The 22,486-nt window shown below is 38.8% G+C and overlaps 1 protein-coding gene across 2 annotated transcripts in view; it reads right to left on the bottom strand.

The window, feature by feature from the left end:
• The window catches only part of dsh (Segment polarity protein dishevelled), a 357,971-nt gene that overhangs the window by 84,167 nt on the left and 251,318 nt on the right, over window positions 1-22,486 (bottom strand). For both annotated transcript variants that reach the window (XM_067141180.2, XM_067141181.2), the window contains one exon: window positions 10,946-11,080. In XM_067141180.2, coding sequence (XP_066997281.1) covers window positions 10,946-11,080 — 135 coding nt within the window. The remainder of the gene's footprint in view (window positions 1-10,945; window positions 11,081-22,486) is intronic.

Genomic DNA, 22,486 nt, shown 5'->3' with positions numbered 1-22,486 from the left:
ATTTTCTCACTAGTGTTTTGTTGCCTATCAATTATGGCAAATGTGTCATCGACGTACCTCAGCCATAGATGGAGTCCACTGATCTTGTTTATTATTCTACTAGACTCTAAATGGTCCACATAAATATTGGCAAAAATTCCCGAAACAGGGTCACCCATTGCCAAGCCCTTTTGATGATAGATTTTTTGTTGAACGTGAAATATTTTAAATTCAAAACAAACTTCATTAATTTGATAAATTCTTTTATTTCAACTTTACTTATTATTATTATTATTATTATTATTATTATTATTATTATTATCATTATTAGAAAGATTAGTTTTTATAATACTGATGTCTCGCTTACCGGGATATTAGAATACATATAGGTGATATCATATCAGCACATATGTGGTTCGGTTGAAATATGAAATTATTTATTTTGCCACAAATCGATGGAATTTTTGATAAGAGCTTCATTATTAACCTTTGGCACTCGTATGTCGAGTGCGGTTCGACATTAAAATATTAGACTTGTGCTCTGATGTCGAGCTCCATTCGACATGACAATTTCTCGTACTCTCAGCGCTCGTATGACGACTGTGCCGTGTTCTGGTATTGTAGAGCTATCTAACGGTCTCTGAGACAACGAGTTTTCCTATTTACAATAGTTTGCGGGAATTGCGGTAACTTTTTTAAGCTCTGTTATTCTCGAATGTTTATGCAAGCTCACCGATGTTGTTGCCTGAATGTAAATATGGCTTCTGCTTAGTCTTCACTCACGGAACTGGATATTTTAGAACAGTTAGTGGACAGTGATAGTGATGATGATGAACCGACAACTGACTTGGATGATTTATTAGTGAATAATGTAAGTGAAAGTGATAAAGATAATGAAACCGGAGGTGGTGATGCTCCTCCATAACCATGGCGCGAGTGGAAAGCTGGCGATCCTGATTTACCTGCATTCTCATTCAATGAAACAATTTGTGGATAAAAAGCATGAGGTAGGAACAATCCCTAAACACCTTACGGATTTTTTCAACTTATTTTTAGTGACGAGTTGAGTTATTCAAGCAAATTGCCGATGAAACCAACAGATGTGCTAAAGTCAAAATTTAGAAAGTGAGAAAACCAGGTCGCCACTCAGAAAACTGTTTTGAAAAGTACCACACAGTGAAAACGTACAAGGATTAATGTATTTTGTGTGCCTAATTGTAAATATATTCATGTAACATACTTATATTTTGTGTTAGATTCTTTTGCATTGTTCACATCCTACAGCTGTTCATACTGTACAAATTAATTAGGAGTGGAGCAGGAAGCCTGCAGTCTGATATCTTGCAACTTGAAAATAGGTGCAATGAGTATGGTATGAAAATTAGCCTTTCGAAGAGTAAATTGATATCAGTAGGTAAGAAATCTGAGAGAACTTAATGTCAGACTGGTGATACAAAGCTGCAACAGGTACATAATTTCTAGTATTTAGGATGTGTGTTTTCCCAGGATGGTTACATAGTTAAGCGAGATTGAATCAAGGTGCAGTAAATCTAATGCAGTGAGCTCGCAGTTGCAGTCAACAGTATTCTGTAAGAAGGAAGTCAGCTCCCGGACCAAATTATCTTTACATCGGTCTGTTTTCAGACCAACTTTGCTTTACGGGAGCGAAAGGTGTGTGGACTCAGGATCTCATTCATAAGTTAGAAGTAACAGACATGAAAATAGCGAGAATGATTGCTGGTTTAAACAGGTGGGAACAATGGCAGGAAGGTACTCGGAATGAGGAGATAAAGGCTAAGTTAGGAATTAACTCGATGGATGAAGCTGTACGCATAAACCGGCTTCGGTGGTGGGGTAATGTGAGGCGAATGGAGGAGAATAGGTTACCTAGGAGAATAATGGACTCTGTTATGGAGGGTAATAGAAGTAGATGGAGACCAAGACCGACAATGGTTAGACTCAGTTTCTAACGATTTCAAGATAAGAGGTAAAGAACTAAATGAGGCCACAGCACTAGTTGCAAATAGAGGATTGTGGCAACATTTAGTAAATTCACAGAGGCTTGCAGATTGAACGCTGAAAGGCATAACGGTCTATAATGATGATGTATGTATGTATGTATCTCACACATTGTGTAAATAATTCAGAGCCCTGACCTAGTTTTTAAAGGGTTAAATTTGGCTGATGATTCTTGCAAGGACAAGCAAAACATGTAGTATAACTAATGTAAAATAATTATATCCTGAATATAAGAGTTATCTAGTATTGAATAGGTGGATGATAATAAATTATAGGCATGATACTGTATAGGCTTTTGGGCTTATGCCGTGTCAAGAAATTAAGGTGAAATTCTTTAAGTTTCGCAGAGAACTGTGCTCTGCATCATCAGAAGAAAATCTCGACTGTCCACGAGAAAGGCTTCTTAAACAATGATTTTTGAAATTGGACATTATAATAGAAGCGGAAATGGTACGTTCATTAATCACCAGGTGGTTCACTGAACGTGGCACGGCGCTAGCGTTCAAAGCGGAAGCTGACCGAACCATAAAAATCAGTATAAGAGGGTCACGTAACGTGTACGTAACATGACATTGACACAGGCCTGGAATTAAACATCTGGCGATGAGGAACGTACGAATTCAGAAAACACCGAGACGAAATAACAATGTGAAGGGACAGGGAAGGGAACTACCTACGTACGTGCTTAACTGCTGGCAACCAAGTATTACTTAATTGATAGCTGATTGATAGCTTGATAGCTATATTGATTCATTGATTACTTAACTGACCCGGCTATACGTCATTATTGAATTTTAGTTGCATTTAAGCATCGCCTTCTCCACAGACCGGATTTTTATAACTGTTTTATCTTGTACTAGCTGATGTACCCATGCTTCGCTACGGGATTCTCAGAAAGACTGATTAGTGGTTTTCCTAACTGAAGTCAACATAGGTCATTACAAAAATGTCAGTAAGAATGTAGCGATTAAAAGCAATGTTATCACATAAAATACTCGATCAAACTAAAAACTACACGTTTTCTCACTTTTAATGTACAGTACAACGGTGCCGATCTAACAGTCCAAAGTTTCAGAGCTGGAATGACCAGGCCGCAGGCAGCCGTAAACACTACTCTGCCAATATTCCGTTAAATATGCACACTTCTCATTCCAATCAGTGCCTCAAAGCAGGGACTGATAGCTCGAATGCTATGATGAACCAGTGTGTTGCGTGCCAGCAGTATCGGGAAATTTATGAAACAGAGGAATGGCATGCTAAAGAAGAAAGTTACCTAATTCCACAGCTACTTCTCGCTAATATTTAGGCAGACTGTTACACTCGTACGACTGGGCGATTTGGCCATGTGGTTAGGGGCGCACAGCTGTGAGCATGCATCCAGAAGATAGTGGATTCGAACCCCACTCTCGGCAGCCCTGAAGATGTTATTCCGTGGGTTCCCATTTTCACACCTGGCAAATGCTGCCAAGGCTACTTCCTTCACATTCATAGCCCTTTCCTATCCCATCGTCGCCATGAGACCTAACTGTATCGGTGCGACGTAAGGCAAATTTATAAAAATACTTGGTACTCAGCAGTAACCCTATCTATTGGAGATGAGTGGCAACAGAAAACAAAGCACATCACAACTAACAATGGTCAATGTAATGCTATTGTTGATCAATTTTATGACCTTTCTATATAGCAGGCCTTCACATTTAGTTTTCTTTCGACTCTGTGATATTAGGGCGTCTTATAAAATAATTTATAGCGTAGACTGTAATTCCTTATTCTTCGACTTTATATACCGACTTTCATTAAATCCTGTCTACCCATTTTCTCGTGACTCGGCGCTGATAAGGACTTAGTAACAAAAAATCCAATACATACACGATCGGAAATATAATACTATACAACTTTAGTTACGTAGTATTTATCGATACGACCACTAATAGCATAATTATATGGGAATTAAATTTTAGGCCTACCCCTAAACTACCATTTAATTCACCGTGAATAACATTATTTATGGCCTAGATTACAGCGACTTATTCCTCGACTTTGCATACCGATTTTCTTTAAGATAGGACCACTAATAACATAAATATTTGAGAATTCCATTGTAGGCCTTCCCCTAAACTATAATTTTTTTCAGCATGAATACAATTATTTACGGCCTAGATTCTAGTGACTTATTCCTCGACTTCCCCTACGGATTTTCGTTAAGATAAACACTATTAATAACAAATATTTGAGAATTAAATTTTAGGCCTTCCCCTAAACTACCATTGCATTCACCGTGAGTAAAATTATTTACGGCCTAGATTATAGCGACTTATTCCCCGACGTTGTATACCGATTTTCATTACGATATGGCCACTAATAACTTTAATATTTGAGAATTAAATTTTAGGCCTTCCCCTAAGCTACCGTTTCAGTCAGCGTGAATAAAATTATTTATAGCCTAGATTGCAGCGACTTATTATCCGACTTTGTATACAGATTTCCATTAAATTATCTTCAGCCGTTTCCTTGTGATGCTTGTGCAGACAGACAGACAGACAGACAGACAGACAGACAGACAGACAGAAATTACGGAAAAGTAAAAAGTGCATTTCCTTGTTACTGTGGGCACGACTGATACAGAAATACCATCCTTTTTAAATTCTGAGCAATGTACAGGCAAAACTCTTATTTTATATATATAGATTGTGGTGCTATAACTTGGTATATGCCTAAATTGTTATTCTAGACCAGGCCATACTACTACTCCTAAGTCAGACTCTGCCTTAAATATGCACACTGCTCATTCAAAACAGCGCGTCAGAGTAGGGATCGAATAACTGGAATACTATGAAGAACCAGTGGGCTACGTATCAGCTGTATCAGAAAATGTATGGACCAGAGGAATGACATGCTAAAGAAGAAAGTTTTCTAACTCCCCGGATATTTCCCGCCAATCTTCAGTCAGGCTGTTATACTCGGTACGCAGCAGTAATCCCATCTATCGGAGTTGAGAGGCAGCATAAGAAACAAATAGCATCACAACAAACAATAATCGACGTAATGTTATTGTTGATCAATGTTATGTGCTTTCGATAGTGTAGGCCTTCACATTTAGTTTTCTTCCGAATCTGAAATACCACTCATCATAGTCGGTACAGTAAAACTGAATAAAACATAAATGATCGGAAATTGTATTCTCTGTAACTTTTGCTAGGTAGTACTTTTCGATAGGACGAAAAACATAGGTATTTAAAAATTAAATTTTAGGCGCCTTCCCCTAAACTACAATTTCTTGGTTTTTTTTGCTAGTGGCTTTACGTCACAGCGACACAGAGAGGTCTTATGGCGGCGATGGGATAGGAAAGGCCTAGGAGTTGGAAGGACGCGGCCGTGGCCTTAATTAAGGTACAGTCCCAGCATTTGCCTGGTGTAAAAATGGAAAACAACGTAAAACCATTTTCAGGGCAGCCGACAGTGGGACTCGAACCCACTATCTCCCGGATGCAAGCTCACAGCCGTGTGCCTCTAACCACACGGCCAAGTCACCCGGTAAATTACAATTTTATCCAGGGTGAATAAAACTGTTTATAGCTTAGACTGTAGTTTCTTATTCCCCGACTCTATACACCGATTTTCATTAAATTCAGTTAACCCATTTTCTCGTGGCTTGGCGTTGATATGGACTTGACAACTAAAATACAAATTCATGAATATCTGTGTTATCATAGCCGGTACGGTAAAAGTGTATAAGATATAAATGGTCGGAAATTTCATTCTGTATAACTTTGTATATGTAGTATTTATTGATAGGACCACTAATAACACAAATATTTGAGAATTATATGTTAGTCCTTCCCCTAAACTACCATTTAATTCAGCGTGAATAAAATAATGTACAGCCTAGATTGTAGTGGCTAATTCTTCGACTTTGTATACCAGTTTTCAATGAGATAGGACCACTAATGACGTAAATATTTAAGAATTACATTTTAGGCCTTCCCCTAAACTACCATTTCTATCAGCGTGAATAAACTTATTTATGGCTTAGATTGTAGCGGCTTACTCCCCGACTTTGCATACAGACTTTTATTAAATTCTCTTTAGCCGTTTTCTAGTGATGCGTGTACATACATACATACATACATACATACATACATACATACATACATACATACAGAAATTACGGAAAAGTAAAAAGTGCATTTCCTTGTTACTGTGGACGTGACCAATACAGAAATACCATTCTTTTCAAATTCTGAGCAATGTACAGACAAAACTCTTATTTTATATATATATAGATTAAAGCATGTATTATACTTTAATGAGGAACCAAGTTCAGGTCCCTGATTTAGCTTTAGATTAAGTATGGCTGAAGAGGCTTACAAAGCCTAAGCGAAACATGTCCCATTTTAACATATATGTAATATTTGTATCTTAAACTTAAAGATTGTAAAGTATTGGAATGGTGGTTTTTTAATAAATTTGTTTGAAACTTTTACATTCTGTACTCCAATACGGCTATCATAATGAGACTCATAACATGTAACTATTCCCTTCCTTACTACTAACTTTATTAGAGTCTTTGCTTCTTGTTACGATACCCTCATCATTTCTTATCATTCCCCACATGTTCCTTAAGCTCTTGCTCCTCCCTCTGGTCATCAGCCCAGAGGCTGGTTGGATCCTCAAATAGCACCACCACACGCTATGCAGTTACAGTAAACCGCAAAAACCAATGGCAGAGCCCAAATGAGGCATACTAGGCAAGATGAGGAGTGAGGTAGTTTGCCATCGTTTTCCTCACTGGACCAGAAGGTGCTATTGCAGCACGACTGATCCTATGAGCAACACCTTTCATAACACTCGACACTAGTTGTGTTCCAAATGTCATTCTCAGCACCACCCATACCCCCAGCAACTTCCATATTGTCACAGTCATGGATGGGACTGGGACTTCGGTGGAAGCTACACTCTGCTCTGACCTGTGCCAAGAAATGGATGCAAAAATACTGCATCCATCAAGAAATGGCAACAGGCGGCCCTCTCGTCATAAACAGCTCTATTCTCTTCCTGGTTGCCTCTGACCATTCTTTTTCCCTCTGTGCCTCCATTTCTTCACTGCATTCACTTCTGACTTTCCTCTTTTATAGCCGTATCCCTAGACCTTCCTATTCTCGCCCCATTATCCACTTGTCCTTCCTTATCACTGTTTATGATCACACTTTCACTTTGCACATCTCTCTGCCTTCCTTCATTCATCTTACTGTTTCCCTTGGTATTTTCCTTATCACCTTCCCTGTCTTCTCCAACACTGCTGTCTTTAACTTGTCTTCCTTCCACTCTATAATCATCATACTCCTCTCCGTTACTTCCTCTTGTTTCATCTTCTCTTTTAGGTTCAGCAATTTAGTCACGGGCCAAATTCTTCTCCAGCTGCTGTTTGTCACTACTAGTTCCTGTCCCCTGATAAATGCTCTCAATCCTTGGTGTCTAGCTCGTGCCATGTTTCTTGAGAATTTTAGCATTCCTGATCCCTTCACTTCCCATATCTCCCTTGACCCAAATTTTATCCCTCTGAATGTTACCCGCATTTCCAATCACAATATCGGTCATCAACGTGGATAACAGCTGAACTTTAATAGGCCTGTTGCTTTTAACTCTCCCTATTCTCTCCACATCGTCTATGTCAACTTCGCTAAAATTAATTTTCATTATCCCCTGAATCAAGTCCACCACTTTGTAAATTGTAAGCACTTTGTCGTCCCTCTTCTGCTCAGACACATCATATATAAGTAGACATTTCTTTCTGCGATTTTGAATACTGGCATCCACTTCTGCTTTAAGTTTCAGCGCTTCCTCTTCTAATCGTCCTATTTTCTCCCTTAATGATGCAACTTCTTCGGCATTGTTTCTTACTTGGGATGTTGTGTCATCTGCCTTTCCTCGGAACCATTTCCTCATTTTGTCAAACTCCCTCGTTTGCTCTTGTATCATATTTTTGAGTTGCTTGAATGGGCAGACTTCTTCAACCACCTCTCTTACTACCCTCCTGATTACTTCCACGTCCTCCCAAGTCATGCTTCCACTGGCAATCGGACCGGGGTTCAGTTCAACTCCCCTGATCCATAGCATTACTATAATCACCGCCGCTGTCAGCATCATCTCTCCCTTTATTCCCATTTCCATTCTACACCCTCCTAGTTTTACTTCTTTCTTCCCTGTCCTGTACTGCTCCACTCCAATCATCTTCTATAAACTCTCCACTTCTTTCCTGCACTCCACTCCTGCGCTCCCCTCTCCCTCTAGCGGGACCCTCAACTCAACACATCCGCGCTTATCGATTGCTTAGGCTATACTGGTGAGTCTGGAAATAATGCTTTTCTCGCTGAAACCTTTTGGAAATCTGAACGATATACATGTTAGTATATTTTACAATATAATCTATCATATTCATGTCCACAATTTGTACAAAATGCTTTACTTACATCTTGAGTCTTTAAATCAACACACAAAATAGTTATTTAAATATATAATTCATTTATGCAAAAAATTTGTACCAGCATATTTAAACATTTTTGTAACACTCCCTTCCTGCATTACTACAGCTGACTGGTCGCATGACTGAACGGCGCTCCCGAGCCACAGTGCCACGTGAAGTTCAAGCCTGTACAGCTCAGATGACTGACGTCTTGTCACAAAGCGGTGAAATTTGATCATTCTGTCTGCATAATCTAATGGAAGCTGCTGGCACAGTGATGTCCTCTGTTAACTTATGTCATTTTGGCTCAAAGCTTTCCGACCAACAAGTGCATTGACATAAAACACACTGCTGCTTTGTAAAACTTCACTTATATTGTCTTAATTTCCTGTAATCGTTGAGGGATAGCCTGAACACTATGGTAAGCTTAAACTTTTTATACCAGTACATACATAACATGCTTTAAAATTCTTCCCCGCAATACCAAGACTTGTGTAATTTCATGTGCTTCAAACTGCATTTTGATCAATGTGAGTTATAACATTGCTATTGTCTCTTGCTTCTCAAATCCACTCCAGAACTACTTCACACTATGGATTATTATTTTGTTGCTCCCAATAATTTGTCTCTCAGGTTACACCAATAAAGAATCATACACGGCTGCACTTGGTATTTACTACTCGCCATTCTCAATTCCATTTCTGCAGCATAATAATATAACACATTTAAACTGAAGGTTGCCATAAAACTTGTTCTCTTGCTCATTTTCACTCAGATATGTACTAGACGCTTCCTAATTGCACACTACGACAACACACTGTGATGTGGGACGCCGAGTTTGGAAGCTGGAAGGGCATTGAGAAATCTAAGGTAGGGGGAAAGTGTAGGCAAAGCCAAGGCCTGTGCAGAAGAGTGGGTTTTACAAACAACTGAAATGTTGCACTTGCAGCCTGGTCACTTGAAAACCTTTTTGCTATTTTCCCCCCCAATTCCTTTCTTCCCCGATAACAGACAAATTAAGGAGGGGGGTTATAAGCAAGGGACTGTTATAGGCGAGTAAATATGGTATTGTTTTGACTAGACTTATTAGTTCTGTTTTGCACCAATTAATTTGCAAGTCCTTCTCGAGTACGAACTCGAGATCACCAGTTACAACTTCAAAATCTTGATTGTTATTTTTAATAATAATAATAATAATAATAATAATAATAATAATAATAATAATAATAATAACAACAACAACAACAACAACAACAACTACAATAATAATAATAATAATAATAATATTGGTTTTAAGTTCCACTAACTACTTTTAGGGTTTTTAGAGATGCCAAGGTGCCGGAATTTAGTTCTGCAGTAGTTCTTTTATGTGCCAGTAAATCTACCGACACGAGGCTGATGTATTTGAGCACCTTCAAATACCACCAGACTGAACCAGGATCGAACCTGCCAAGTTAGTGTCAGAAGGCCAGCTCCTCAACCGTCTGAGGCACTCAGCCCAGCAATATTGTTATTTTTACCTTTGGACTCATTGTTATTTAAATATTCACTACTTTAAATATGATTGTCACTCAGATCAGCACTTTCAGAAAATAATTATTACCTAATTTTCCATCATCGTCACCTGAAAGCTCTTGACGATTTCGTGGGAGGATATCACTTGACTTTATTCTTATAGTCAATACTCTAAATCGCTAACAAGTAAGAAAAAATAAAAGTGTAGCTGAAGGAAAATTGTCACATAAGCAGGCATGTGTTGTAGAAAATACAACAGAGTATGACGCTCGCATCACTGTGGCCTTAGGTACCAAGCGGTGGTGGCGAGCAGAGTAAAACTGTGTGAAGGTGGTGGAGGAAATACATGCGTTAGCAGAATTTCTAGGTAGCAAGAATTTTCATTTCCACACAAATAAATCGCCACTGTTGTGAAATTTGCAACAACGCACTCATTGAAAGGTTAAGGAAATGAAGGAAATATACACCACTTGTTCACGTTGCGTATTTTTGTTAACTTCCTGCTGGATATTTCTTAGGCAAGAACTCTATGCTGTCTGTTTGGATTCTTAGGCTAAGCAGTTCCTGTAGCTTAAAATTTATAGTACAGAGCATTGATTGTTGTATGACCTGGAACTTCCACATTTGGGAAACTTCCTTGGAATTTCTGTTTATCTTGATGGACTGATATATGACAAATGAGTCATAAATAAACACATGTGCAGTAGTAAATCTGTAATGAAACGACATACATGTGATTAAAAACACAAAACAGAACACCAAACAACTCACAAACATGTTTCATGACAGGCACTCGCTCACTAACCAAACAGTTTGCCTCGCATTCAAGGTCAGGACAGAAGCACACGCACTTCCCATGCACTGGACTCTGCAGACGGTTGCCACGTTGCCGATAGGATTAACATAGCACGGCTAGTTCTTACTTCAAATGCTCTTGATGCACAAAACAAACAATTGTAAAACACTTACCAATGAAAGCATTAGGTATGGTTATTTTTAACCACATCCTGTCACGTATTTCAAGACCTGAATCAGGTCTTGCCATAGCACGAACAATGGTAGGCATGTCGGTGTTCACAGTCAGGTGCAAGTCTTCAAAAGGCCCTAGAAGAAGAAAACGTGAATCTAGTACAAAAAAGACACCTGATATGTTACATTTCTACTCTATCATACAACAAGGATATAGTACAATAATATTAATCAAATTTTTTACTTTTTGCTTTATGTTGCGTACACAAATAGGTCTTATGGCGACAATGGGATAGGAAAGGTCTAGGAGTGGAAAGGAAGTGGACGTTGCCTTAATTAAGGTACAGCACCAGCATTTGTCTGGTGTGAAAAAGGGAAACCACGGAAAACCATCTTCAGGGCTGTGTACAGTGGGGTTTGTTCAAACCCACTATCTCCCGGATACAAGCTCGCAGCTGCGCTCCCCTAACCGCACTGCCTACTCGCCTGGTATTCATCTATTCAAAGAATGTATTGAATTTGTTTCCAGCAATTCCTTTTTCTCCCCAATTTTGATTGCAGGATAACATCATACTAACACATCAACCATTCTCAGCAATGAAGGGATGATTTTTTAAATTCTCGGACTTCATCATGCACAGTATATCGCCAAGTCTCAGTAAAAAAAAAAAAAAAAAAAAAGGGCAAGATAAAAGGCAAACGTATCTAGTTACAATGTGAATTGACCATTAAATTTCAAAACTTAAACTAAGAAAACATAAAAATGGTTACAAGAAAATGTACCTAATCATTCTCATTTTGACACATGCTTATGAATAACAGAAGGCAGATAAGTCAAGAACTGTCGACAACTTATCAAATGGTGAAAAATACACACACACACATGGAAGGCAATCAGAGACTGCTGTGTTTACCGGTTTAGCATTGAACTTGCAGCTAACTTTGCCCTCTTCAAAAATGTACCGCCATACTGCCGCTCAAAACACTTTACACTCAGACTTGATTTGACCACCAATAGTTTACTGCAATTTTTGTCAATCAGAGATGATTGTAATTGTGTCCTCGTCTTCTTCACCTGGCTGAACAATCTTTCACATTCGGCACTGCTGTGTGGGATTGTCAATGAAGTCAGCATTACTTTTGCTATTCTATCATATTAGAAACACCCATCTCCACCTTGTATATCCCCTATAGCAGACCAAGATCAATCTACTCTTCTTGCACAACAGATGATTGTAAATCCTCCACCTGGAGAGCACAAAACTGGCACTGTAATGCATCTATACCTTCTTGGTCATCTTCACCATTTTTCACTGGCAATGTAACAGAAAACTTGGAAACAAAATACTTGATGGCACTGACAGAAGAAGTTGGCAAAAGATTTATCTATGCTACTTGAGCATTAACAAAAACACTATTCAAACAAAATTTTTGAATAATATAATCACAGACTGTAATAAAAGAGTTCCTGATGTCCAAATAAAAGTTCTTCTCCTTGGTGTGCCAGATTTTCCACAAGACGGGATGTTGAGTAGCAAAGTACAAAACCAATATCAGCTTTCTGATTTTCTCTCATGTGATAGATGACTTCATATCTGTAGGATATTTTCTTATGACCACTGGTTTAACAAATTACACAGAACGTCCTTCAACATATCTCTCGGCACGGAACTTACGACATGGATGCAAGGTGCTTATGACCGAAGAACTTTATTAGTTTTCTCAAATGTAAGGATGATAAATGCCAGAAACTATCAAAATGCTTAATTTAAGTTTGAAAACAGAAAAGGAAATAGTCTCTCCTCTCGTGGAATGTTGGCACTGCAACTTGGCTCCTTTACTTTCTTCACAGATGGAGATGAAGACCTACTTTCTGCCTCCCCTTTTGTTCTTGTACACAACTGACACAAGGACCAAGTTCCATTTCTGTAGTGCCCTTAGCTTGGAAATTTGGAAATACTTCAGAGATGTGTCTGTGCCAATGGACCGTTTTACCTCATCCTAAAAAAAAAAAAAAAATCCTCTGCAGTGGCTCCCACAGCGAGATGGGAGTCTGCACCCCTCATGGCAGCCGAACGAATTAAATGACATGGGCATCCCATAATAATGTTTTTGCACTGTTCTCTTAGTTTAGCAGCAACGCCAAGAATAACGCCAACAGGAGCATTATCTGCGCTACTGGTCTGCATTCATGGCAGTCGCCCAGGTGGCAGATTTCCTCTATGTTGTTTACCTAGTTTTTTCTTACTTATTATTCATTAATTGTGGAGGATGTTTTCGTTCTAGCACACGCATACTTCTTCACGATGTCTGAATCTGGGAACAATGGCCCTATGAGATCAGAACAAAAAAATGCAGGGCCATGTTGAACAATGAACGCTGTGAACAAACATTCTGCTCTAGTGATTGCATCACCTTCCTTCCAGCCTACATAAAAATTACTTAAGTTTTTGCTCCTCTCGAGACAGCTAGCACTTATCTTTGTATTCTTGTGTGATACTGTGAGCTGCAATATCTGTCCTTCCTCCATGCAAGATATTCATTTCACAACAACAAACGGAACAAAATGCATAATAGTTTCCTTTATTAGACAGTAAAATGAAATTCAATTTTAAAGGTATCTCTGAACACTTCGAGATAACATATGTTATGTTTTGTGGCCATAATGTGAAGAGAAAATACCAGTAACTGTCACAGACACAACTCTCTGAAATACACTCAAGTCATGAAAGTTATTAAGTAGAATGAACACAAATGCACTAAAAAACACAAAACTATCACATACAAAACAGATCAATATGCCTCACACATTAATAACATACGAATTCGTCAGGGGAAAAAACATAGGACCGAGAGAAAAAACCTGTGGCCTACAACTCCAATGAAACTACGCACAGGAACGGTGTTAACAATGTGCCAACCACACAATAACAAACTCATTCTTTCATCCCAATTAATGGAATCACTAACGCACGCCAGACTCTCTTGGTTCTGGAACGATTGCTGTCCCAAATTCCAGCTACAAAGCACACATGCTGCTGTAGTGAGCGCAAAACACAATAAATGAATGCGATGGACGATATACTGGCCAAATAAAGCATCAAATAAATAGGCTTGAAAATGAAGTTGCGTAAATTACACAAGCACATAAGAATTTATCCTAGGGGAAGAGTACTGAATGTACTGGAGGTTAAATTGGTCAAAAATAGGAAGTAAAAATACATCAGAAAATCGGAAGAAGAGTTAAAAAAACCAAAAGTTTCTGGGTAAACTAGAAGGGCTGGCAGGTATGAGGCTGCTTGAACTTCTGTGCCATTGGGAGTATTTAAGGAAAGGTTTTATAATTTGAAATGGACCATGGTTGAACTCGCAGCCTGCACTGGTAAGTCAATTGATGCTCAGATAGAAAAGGAAGAAGACTGGATTGAAATGGAGAAACAACTGCCAGTTATTATGGCATTGCATGACAAAATATGTAGTTAAATATATAATAAATAAAAAACATGTAACTTAATATTTAAGTTTTCTTTGATGTATTCTCGTATACAGAAAAGGAAACAAAACCGAAAAAAGTTAAAAATCCAGATATTTAATGTCTAAATTTCATTTGGAGGCACAATTAATAACTAAATATTTTTCCAAATTTTCTGTGGTCATCGAATGCCTTCTGTCTGTTAGGATGTTCTTGTATATAGAAAAAGACATTGCAACTTCATATGAAGTCACTGGCGGGTATTTCAAATTACCCGGCAAAGAAAGATTTAATTGCAGACTTGTTCAAGCAAGAAAGGTCCTTATTAAGAGAGAAGAAATTTGATCTCAAACACAAATGTGCTTATTAGAAAATTGTTTCTGAAGACTTTTATGTGGAGTGTAGCCCTTTATGGAAGCGAGGATTGACAATAACCGAAGAAAGGAAGAAAGAAAGAAAGAAAGAAAGAAAGAAAGAAAGAAAGAAAGAAAGAAGGAAAGAAAGAAGGAAAGAAAGAGAAAAGGCACTTTTGACATTAGACATTAAACCAAGGACTACCGGGCGAGTTGGCCGTGCGCGTAGAGGCGCGCGGCTGTGGGCTTGCATCCGGGAGATAGTAGGTTCGAATCCCACCATCGGCAGCCCTGAAAATGGTTTTCTGTGGTTTCCCATTTTCACACCAGGCAAATGCTGGGGCTGTACCTTAATTAAGGCCACGGTTGCTTCCTTCCAACTCCTAGGCCTTTCCTATCCCATCGTCGCCATAAGACCTATCTGTGTCGGTGTGACGTAAAGCCCCTAGCAAAAAAAAAAAAAAAAAAAAAAAAAAAAAAAGGACTGGCGAAGGAATCACAAAAGAAGAGTCACTAAATCTGAGAAGAGAACTATGTGACAAAGTTTGTGGAAGGGAAGATTGATAGACAGAGCTGGAGACACCCAAGATTTGCACTGTCAACATATCCAAGGGATGTGATTCTTTGACGGAATAACTTACTTTAAATTATTAAATTACACAGTTTAAAAAAAAAAAAATAATAATAAAAAAAATAGGAACATAATTTTGAATGTATGCCATGCTCCACAAACAATACCTCACACCCAGGTATATTACGAACTAAACCTTTATTCTTTACTGTTGAAGTACACAAAAGAACAGCGATGGATTTGCGATCATATTCAGAACAAACGGAAATGTCAACATACCTGCCAACTTTCAAAAAGAGAAATCCAGAAGATTCTAGAACGGAAAAATTTTAACAACGCGCGTATGCACTGCAAAGTCTTGAGACATAATGAAAAAGGTCGGCAAGGGGGGAGATTACAAACAATACTAACACAAGTCAAACTGAAATTAAATACACAAAGTTACATCTTGATGAGTGCTTATCTGTTTTCACTTAACACTGGGAACAGTTCACATAGTACACAAAACAGTGTTTATCTGCACTTTAAACTTGCGGGTAACAATATGAATGTCACCGTCAAAATTAAACTAAACATGTACACTTATTTACAAAATTCTGTCAAGTTCACAGTATGCAGGCTATTATCCATCACAGGTTGGAGAGGACAGATGGAGGCAAGTTGCTTTCTTTGCTTTCTTCAGAAATTCTGGAGAAAAACTACTCTAGTAACATGGACCAGTACTTCTGGTTTCCGAAACATACATAGAATCCAGAATTTCATTTGACAGTGAGGACCTAAAACTGATTCTGGTTCTTTTTCACCAAGCTGAACACACATTCACACTCAGCATTGCTGTGCAGTAGAGTCAGAACCGAAAGCATTAGTCTGGATATCCTATCATACTTAGGAACACCATCAGCTCCACGAATGTTCGTCAAGCGAGGCCATTAGGTGTCATCTGTCAGATTCTCACTCTCAACAGTAGCACAGTCATCAATCTGAAGAGCTGCAAATCGGTTCTGAAGCACATTCATTGCATCCTCAACCGACTCACTGTCCTTCCTCGGCAGCGATGATGGAAAGCTTTCTATAAAGAATTGTACAAAAGAAAACTGGGCATCTTCAATTTTTGAAACATCTGCAACCTTTGCATGTTTCAGTACTTCATCATTGAGAGGGAAATTGTTAATAATATAATCACATCCTGTGCAGAAGTAACCCCTGGCAGATGAAAAGAATGCTGATTTATCTCGATCACTAAGTTACTTCACGAAGTTCATTGTCTTAACGCCAATGTGTCTCTGATTCTCAATAGAATTGTATGGAACTTTTAATCAAAGGGAACTTTTGATCGCTTTTGGTTTAACAAATCCGGAAAGCAGCTGCTTTAACAGGTTCGTCATTAGTTCTAGTAGTTTATGAATGTGAGGGGAAGCAGTTCTGAACTGTAGAATTGAGATTCTCAAATAAAGGAAATGACAGGCTATAGGAAGGCACAGTATATCTTATTCAAGCCTGATGACAGAACCATAAAAAAAATTTCTTCACGATTTTCAATATTGTTCTTATTCTTTAGCACAGGAGTGTCGGGTTGTGAGACAAATGCAAATCTTTTGGGAGCGACCAATTCTGATGACACAGTAGCTTTCCTCTTTTCATGGTCTTTGGAACTACCAGGCTCGCCTTTGGGGATCGTAAATGATGATATAAATGTTGATTCCTCTAGGGAACCTGAAATAATTGTCCTGAATGAGTAAATTTATAATACCAATATAAATGGTCCGTTATTGGACATTATAAAATCATTATATCATCTGATTGCCATCCTTAAATGTTGTATTGGAGACGTGTTTAACAGATTTAATGTGATTTACTAATTCTGTTCTACCTCCGTGAGAAACATTTATATCACACGAGCACATGGAACAAAATGTGAATGTTTCACCTCTCCGTGATCGTATAAAACAAGGAAATTCAGCACAATAAGCCTCCCTAAAAGACTGATATTGTTTCTTAGTTGAACTTATTACGAACACCACTAAAAATACTACATCGCTTACAAATTCGTCACACAACTCCGCGAGTTTCAGAACAACTGCAAATGTTACTCATAACCTCACACCCACACACAAACAAAGCCTTTCAACTGCTACGAAGCACAACACAGTTACTACAGTACGCACAATTGGGATCTCTAGTGCTGAATCGGTAGACCTCGGTTATCTTTGAGATTCGTATTGGCAACCTTTGAAACGCAAACTATGAATCGATTATGCATCGCCGTGAGACATCTGGCGAACACTGTTCTGATAGTGGAAGTGATATTTCTAAGAATTCATGCTAGGAACAAGATTCGCATCGAGAAATGTTATATAATGTGTGTGTGTGTGACACAGTTGTTGGCTTAAGAAAATAAAGGTTTAGAAAATTCATATCGATCGATCATACTATCGATTCAATTCAGATTTCATTTCCATTCAGTTGGTAGTATTACCGGAACCGGGATAGCTCCCTCCTTACTCACCCCCGTAACACCAGGTATCACTAAAAGTTGCGCGTACTGTAAAGTTGATATATACGTAGGTCGAGTCATAAGTCATGGCAACTATTTTTTTTCTCGCGAACAGGAGACAACATGGAAAATCTAAGATATGCATTTGGAAATGTATGGTATGTAATAATAATAATAATAATAATAATAATAATAATAATAATAATAATAAAAATGTTATTTGCTTTACGTCCCACTAACTACTTTTACGGTCTTCGGAGAAGCCGAGGTGCCGCAATTTACTCCCGCAGGAGTTCTTTTACATGCCAGTAAACCTATGGTATGTACTTGCATAAGCTGCCACTAGATGGTGAATGTAAACAACAGTGTGGGTGTAAGGCATGCCCCCAAGTTCAGTGTGTGAGTGAGAGCGTCACAAAATGGAAGTCAACAAGCAGGAGCAACAATCGTATATTAAAATAGCAGTTCTCCGCGGCAGAAATGCACGCCAATGCCATGCAGAGCTGCAGGAAGCATTAGGTGTGCATGGCCTGCCCCATAGAACAGTGGCGAGGTGGGCGGAGAAAGTTCAAATGGGGTACAGTATCAACTACCGATTTGCCTCACCCAAGCCATCCATGGGCCAACTGCGCCATGCAGGGCAAACCAAATGTCCAGATCTTTTGGACAACGCCATAATCCTACACCATAACGCAACAGCTCACACAGCAGCCATCGTTCAGCGTCGCTTACAACGGTGGGGATGGGAGGTTCTTTCACACCCGCCTTATTCGTCTGATCTGAGCCCTTGTGACTATGATCGAATCCCCAAAGTCAAGAAGCCATTATGTGGACAACGGTTTGCTAAGAGGACATCATAACAGCATTTCGGAGAGAGGTGTCACATCGCTGGCAATGCACAGTGGAAACCTTGGGTGATTATTTCGAAGGTCTGTAACCAGTGAAGACCTGTCCTTTGTACGTAGTCTTGTGTATTTGCTGTCTATACCATAATAAAACAATGTTTACCAATGGCCTGTGTTCTGTCACTTTCCTATGAGAATTTCCTGAAGTCAGAATTTGTCTTCAGGAACTATGCATAAGTACATGCCCTATATTTCCGAATGTATATCTTAGATTTTTTTGTGTGGTCTCCTGTTCGCGAGAAAAAAAATAGTTGCCATGACTTATGACTCGACCCTTGTATAAAAAATTCACAGCCTACTATTTTTGCTGGATTTATTTTCTTCAAAATCACAGCCTGCTACTTGTTTGGGAATATCTCAGTGAATGAAGTATCAGTGGAGGTCAAACAGGTAACAAAAGCACGCTGACAATCGATAATGTGATTATAGATACATTTACCGGTCAAATTTCAACTACTACTGAAAGTCAAACAAATCCGATTGGGACGCAGCAACCAACACATGCTGTAGCAGTATCTGCTCGATGTACCCCGCAGCAGTAAGATTACCACGGACGACAACAAGATCAGTACGGCTATCAATACTGATGCCACCCCACACCATCACAGAACCTTGTCCGAATCTGTCGCTTTCCTGAACAACATTTGGCATGTACTGCTCATCACGTCTCCATACATGCTGACGTCCATCACGCTGTGTCAGGGGAATTCTGGACTCACCTGTGAACAACACAGGTCTACATTGGCAAAGTTGCCAGTTGACGTGGGTACGGGCAAACAGAAGGCAAGCTGTGCAATGTTAAACAGGGCACTCGAACAGGACACCTGGGTCATAAGGGCTCTTCTCTTAACCTGTTCCTTAGATTCTGCTCAGACACCGTTACTCCAGTGACCCTCCTGAGGTCTTGTTGCAATTCTCTGGCAGTTGCTGAATGACGTCGCAACGCACAGAGGGTTGGATATTGGTCATCCCTTCGGGTTAGCATGCGTCCACGACCTTGTCCAACCCTCCTTGTTGAACTGGCCTGTCTCATTGTGGCGATTCCACAAGCGGTGAATAACTGACGGAGAGACATTGTGATCCACAGCAACATAACGAAAAGTCCATCCTTCCTGGATCTAAGTGACGGCCCTAGCGACTTGAACCTCGTTGAGATATCTCACGGGATATGCTGGTTGACGTACAAAGTGCTTAAATGACTGCAGTAATCTGTGTACCTCATAACGACACATGGACGCACCGCTATTCACTTTGTTTTGAGGGGCTCATCTGACAATTTAATGCATGACCACTCCTACAATGGAGTATAACTTCGATTTGGCATACCCTGAGTAGCTAAGGTCTCAAAGGTATGCTGTACGACCATAGGAACTTCATCTACCAAATAAATATTCACATACCAGACGTTACAAAACATGTTCCCCTAATTTTTTGAACTGTGTATTTTTAGATGTTAGAGACGTACAGGCTTTTAAAACTATTTTCAAGTGTCTAATTAAAAAACTTAAATTAATGTTAAATTAGTGAAAAATGAATAGTGTTTACTTTCAAATGCACTATATCCTTCAAAATATTTAAAATATGTAATATTTATAAAAATATTTACTATGCATCGAGATATGTAAAAATATATAACTTTAAACTTCTGAAATAATGGTCCTTTTAGTGTGATTCGCAGACATTTTAGCTTTTCCTGTAATAAATAATAATAATAATAATAATAATAATAATAATAATAATAATAATAATAATAATAATAATAATAATAATAATAGTCACCATGATTTGGTGGATCAGCAGAGGTGAAAGAAGGTGCCGGGGTGAATGGGTCTAACTACTTTGTCAAGAAAGAATTTAAACTGAAATGGAAGGTTATATTTTCAAAAAAGCAACAATTTATCACTTAGTGAGATAATAACATAGTAATTTAAAAACAAGATTTAGAAAGGAAAAAAAATAAAAAATTCCAAGATTTCGAATCTTTAACACACTTCGGCAACAAGCCCTTAGTTTTACAATTTTTGAGCTTCCAGATCAAACATTACAGAGGAGCGTAATTTTACAAAGGGCAGAAATCCCCAAATACCTGGAGCGCTTGCTCCTTAATTTACCATGTCAAGTCTCCTAGAGGCACTTTTACAATACTTGAAAAGAGCATCCACGCTCTCAGTTTTTCAAGCCTCTTCAAGGCAATAGTAGACTTTACAATTACTTGCCATCAAGGCACAACTTACAACAATGACACGGGGGTATCTTGTACCCAATCTACTGGGCCTTAGCAGAAATGGAACAGGTTAAGTACATGGCCCGAAAAAAAAAAAAAAAAAAAAAAAAAAAATGGAGGCGTGTACTTGCACTCCTAAATACTCATTTTAAAACAAAAAAGGCACTAGGCCGATGAAACAGGGGCTATTCCCAAACTATGGAGGTGACCCGTATAAGAATAATTTAAGACATTACAGAAAGAAAGAAAACGCAGTCACCTCAAACCAATATGAAGGGGAGCTCGAGAGGGAAAATCACTCTCTATCCCCGAATTACAGTTGCAGATTTTATGAAGTCTTTATATAAGCCGGCAGAAAATTACATGTTTAGAAAAGTAGGTTATATATTAAAGTTTCGGACCTTTCCCGTGGGTTAAACTGAGCTAGCAAGAAATAAGATGTTAAACGGCCATTACCTTACTGAAGAGCTGCTGCCTGATGAAAGAGGCACCTCCGCCTCCAGCTTCACGTCCACACACTAGGTTAGATGTTGATCAAGTGGCCAAGAGACGCGAAAATCAGTTTATAAACCCTCGGGGAAAGTTCGAGACCTTTCGTGAACAATTAAGCCACACCCTCTCTCTTTTATTGGGTCACTTAAAGTTACACATCAAATCGAAGAAGAAACCTGTGATTGGTAGGAAATTAATTACAGAAATTCTTGATTGGTTAAAATCAAAACAGGCGGAAAGACAGGATAAATATTGCCAACCCAAAACTGAATGAACGAAATTTAGTAAAGGAAAAACTTATGAAAACAAAATTTCTTCTGGAAGGTTTTTTTCACTTAGCACCAGGGGGCATGATCATAGTTTTTGTAGTGACCTCTATGAGAGACTGTCCAAACTTCTTGCTAAATGGAAAACAAGACAAGTAGAATTTCACACAGTTCAGGAAACTTCAACAAACAAAAAAATTACGGTAGTGACATCTTCTGAGAAATTTACAAGTTGGTCTAGTTTTAAGTTCCGAGTTTCTCCTGTAGAGGAGGTTTTATTGGCGCAAGATTTAAAAGTGCGGCATATAGGTGTACCTCCCGGTACAATAATGATGATGATGATCATAATAATAATAATAATAATAATAATAATAATAATAATAATAATAATAATAATCGTACGGCCTCAGCTACCGTGTGCAGACATTTCAATTTGATGCCATCTGGCTGTCTGCTCGTCAATTTCGACATTCCATTTTACTCTAGGCCCACTAGATGGCAGACCGAGTAAACCAAAACTCTCTTGGGCGTCTATGGCTGAGATTTAATGAATTTTGTCGGGTCAACACCAAATGTGTCACCAGGGATCTTTCTACAAGCCGACATCGTACGACATGGAGTGTCGAATAGACTTTTTTCCGTCCTTCAAAAATCCGACTACCTCTGCAGGGTTTGAACCCGCTATCTTGGGATCCGGAGACCGACACTCGACCACTGATCCACAGAGGCAGCTAGCTTTTCCTGTAGCTACATACAAGGGAACA

Source organism: Anabrus simplex, chromosome 2 (assembly GCF_040414725.1).
Source record: "Anabrus simplex isolate iqAnaSimp1 chromosome 2, ASM4041472v1, whole genome shotgun sequence".
NCBI classification, from domain to species: Eukaryota; Metazoa; Arthropoda; class Insecta; order Orthoptera; family Tettigoniidae; genus Anabrus; species Anabrus simplex.
The sequence above is the reverse complement of the archived record's forward strand: the minus strand, read 5'-3'. Positions and strand labels throughout refer to the sequence as shown.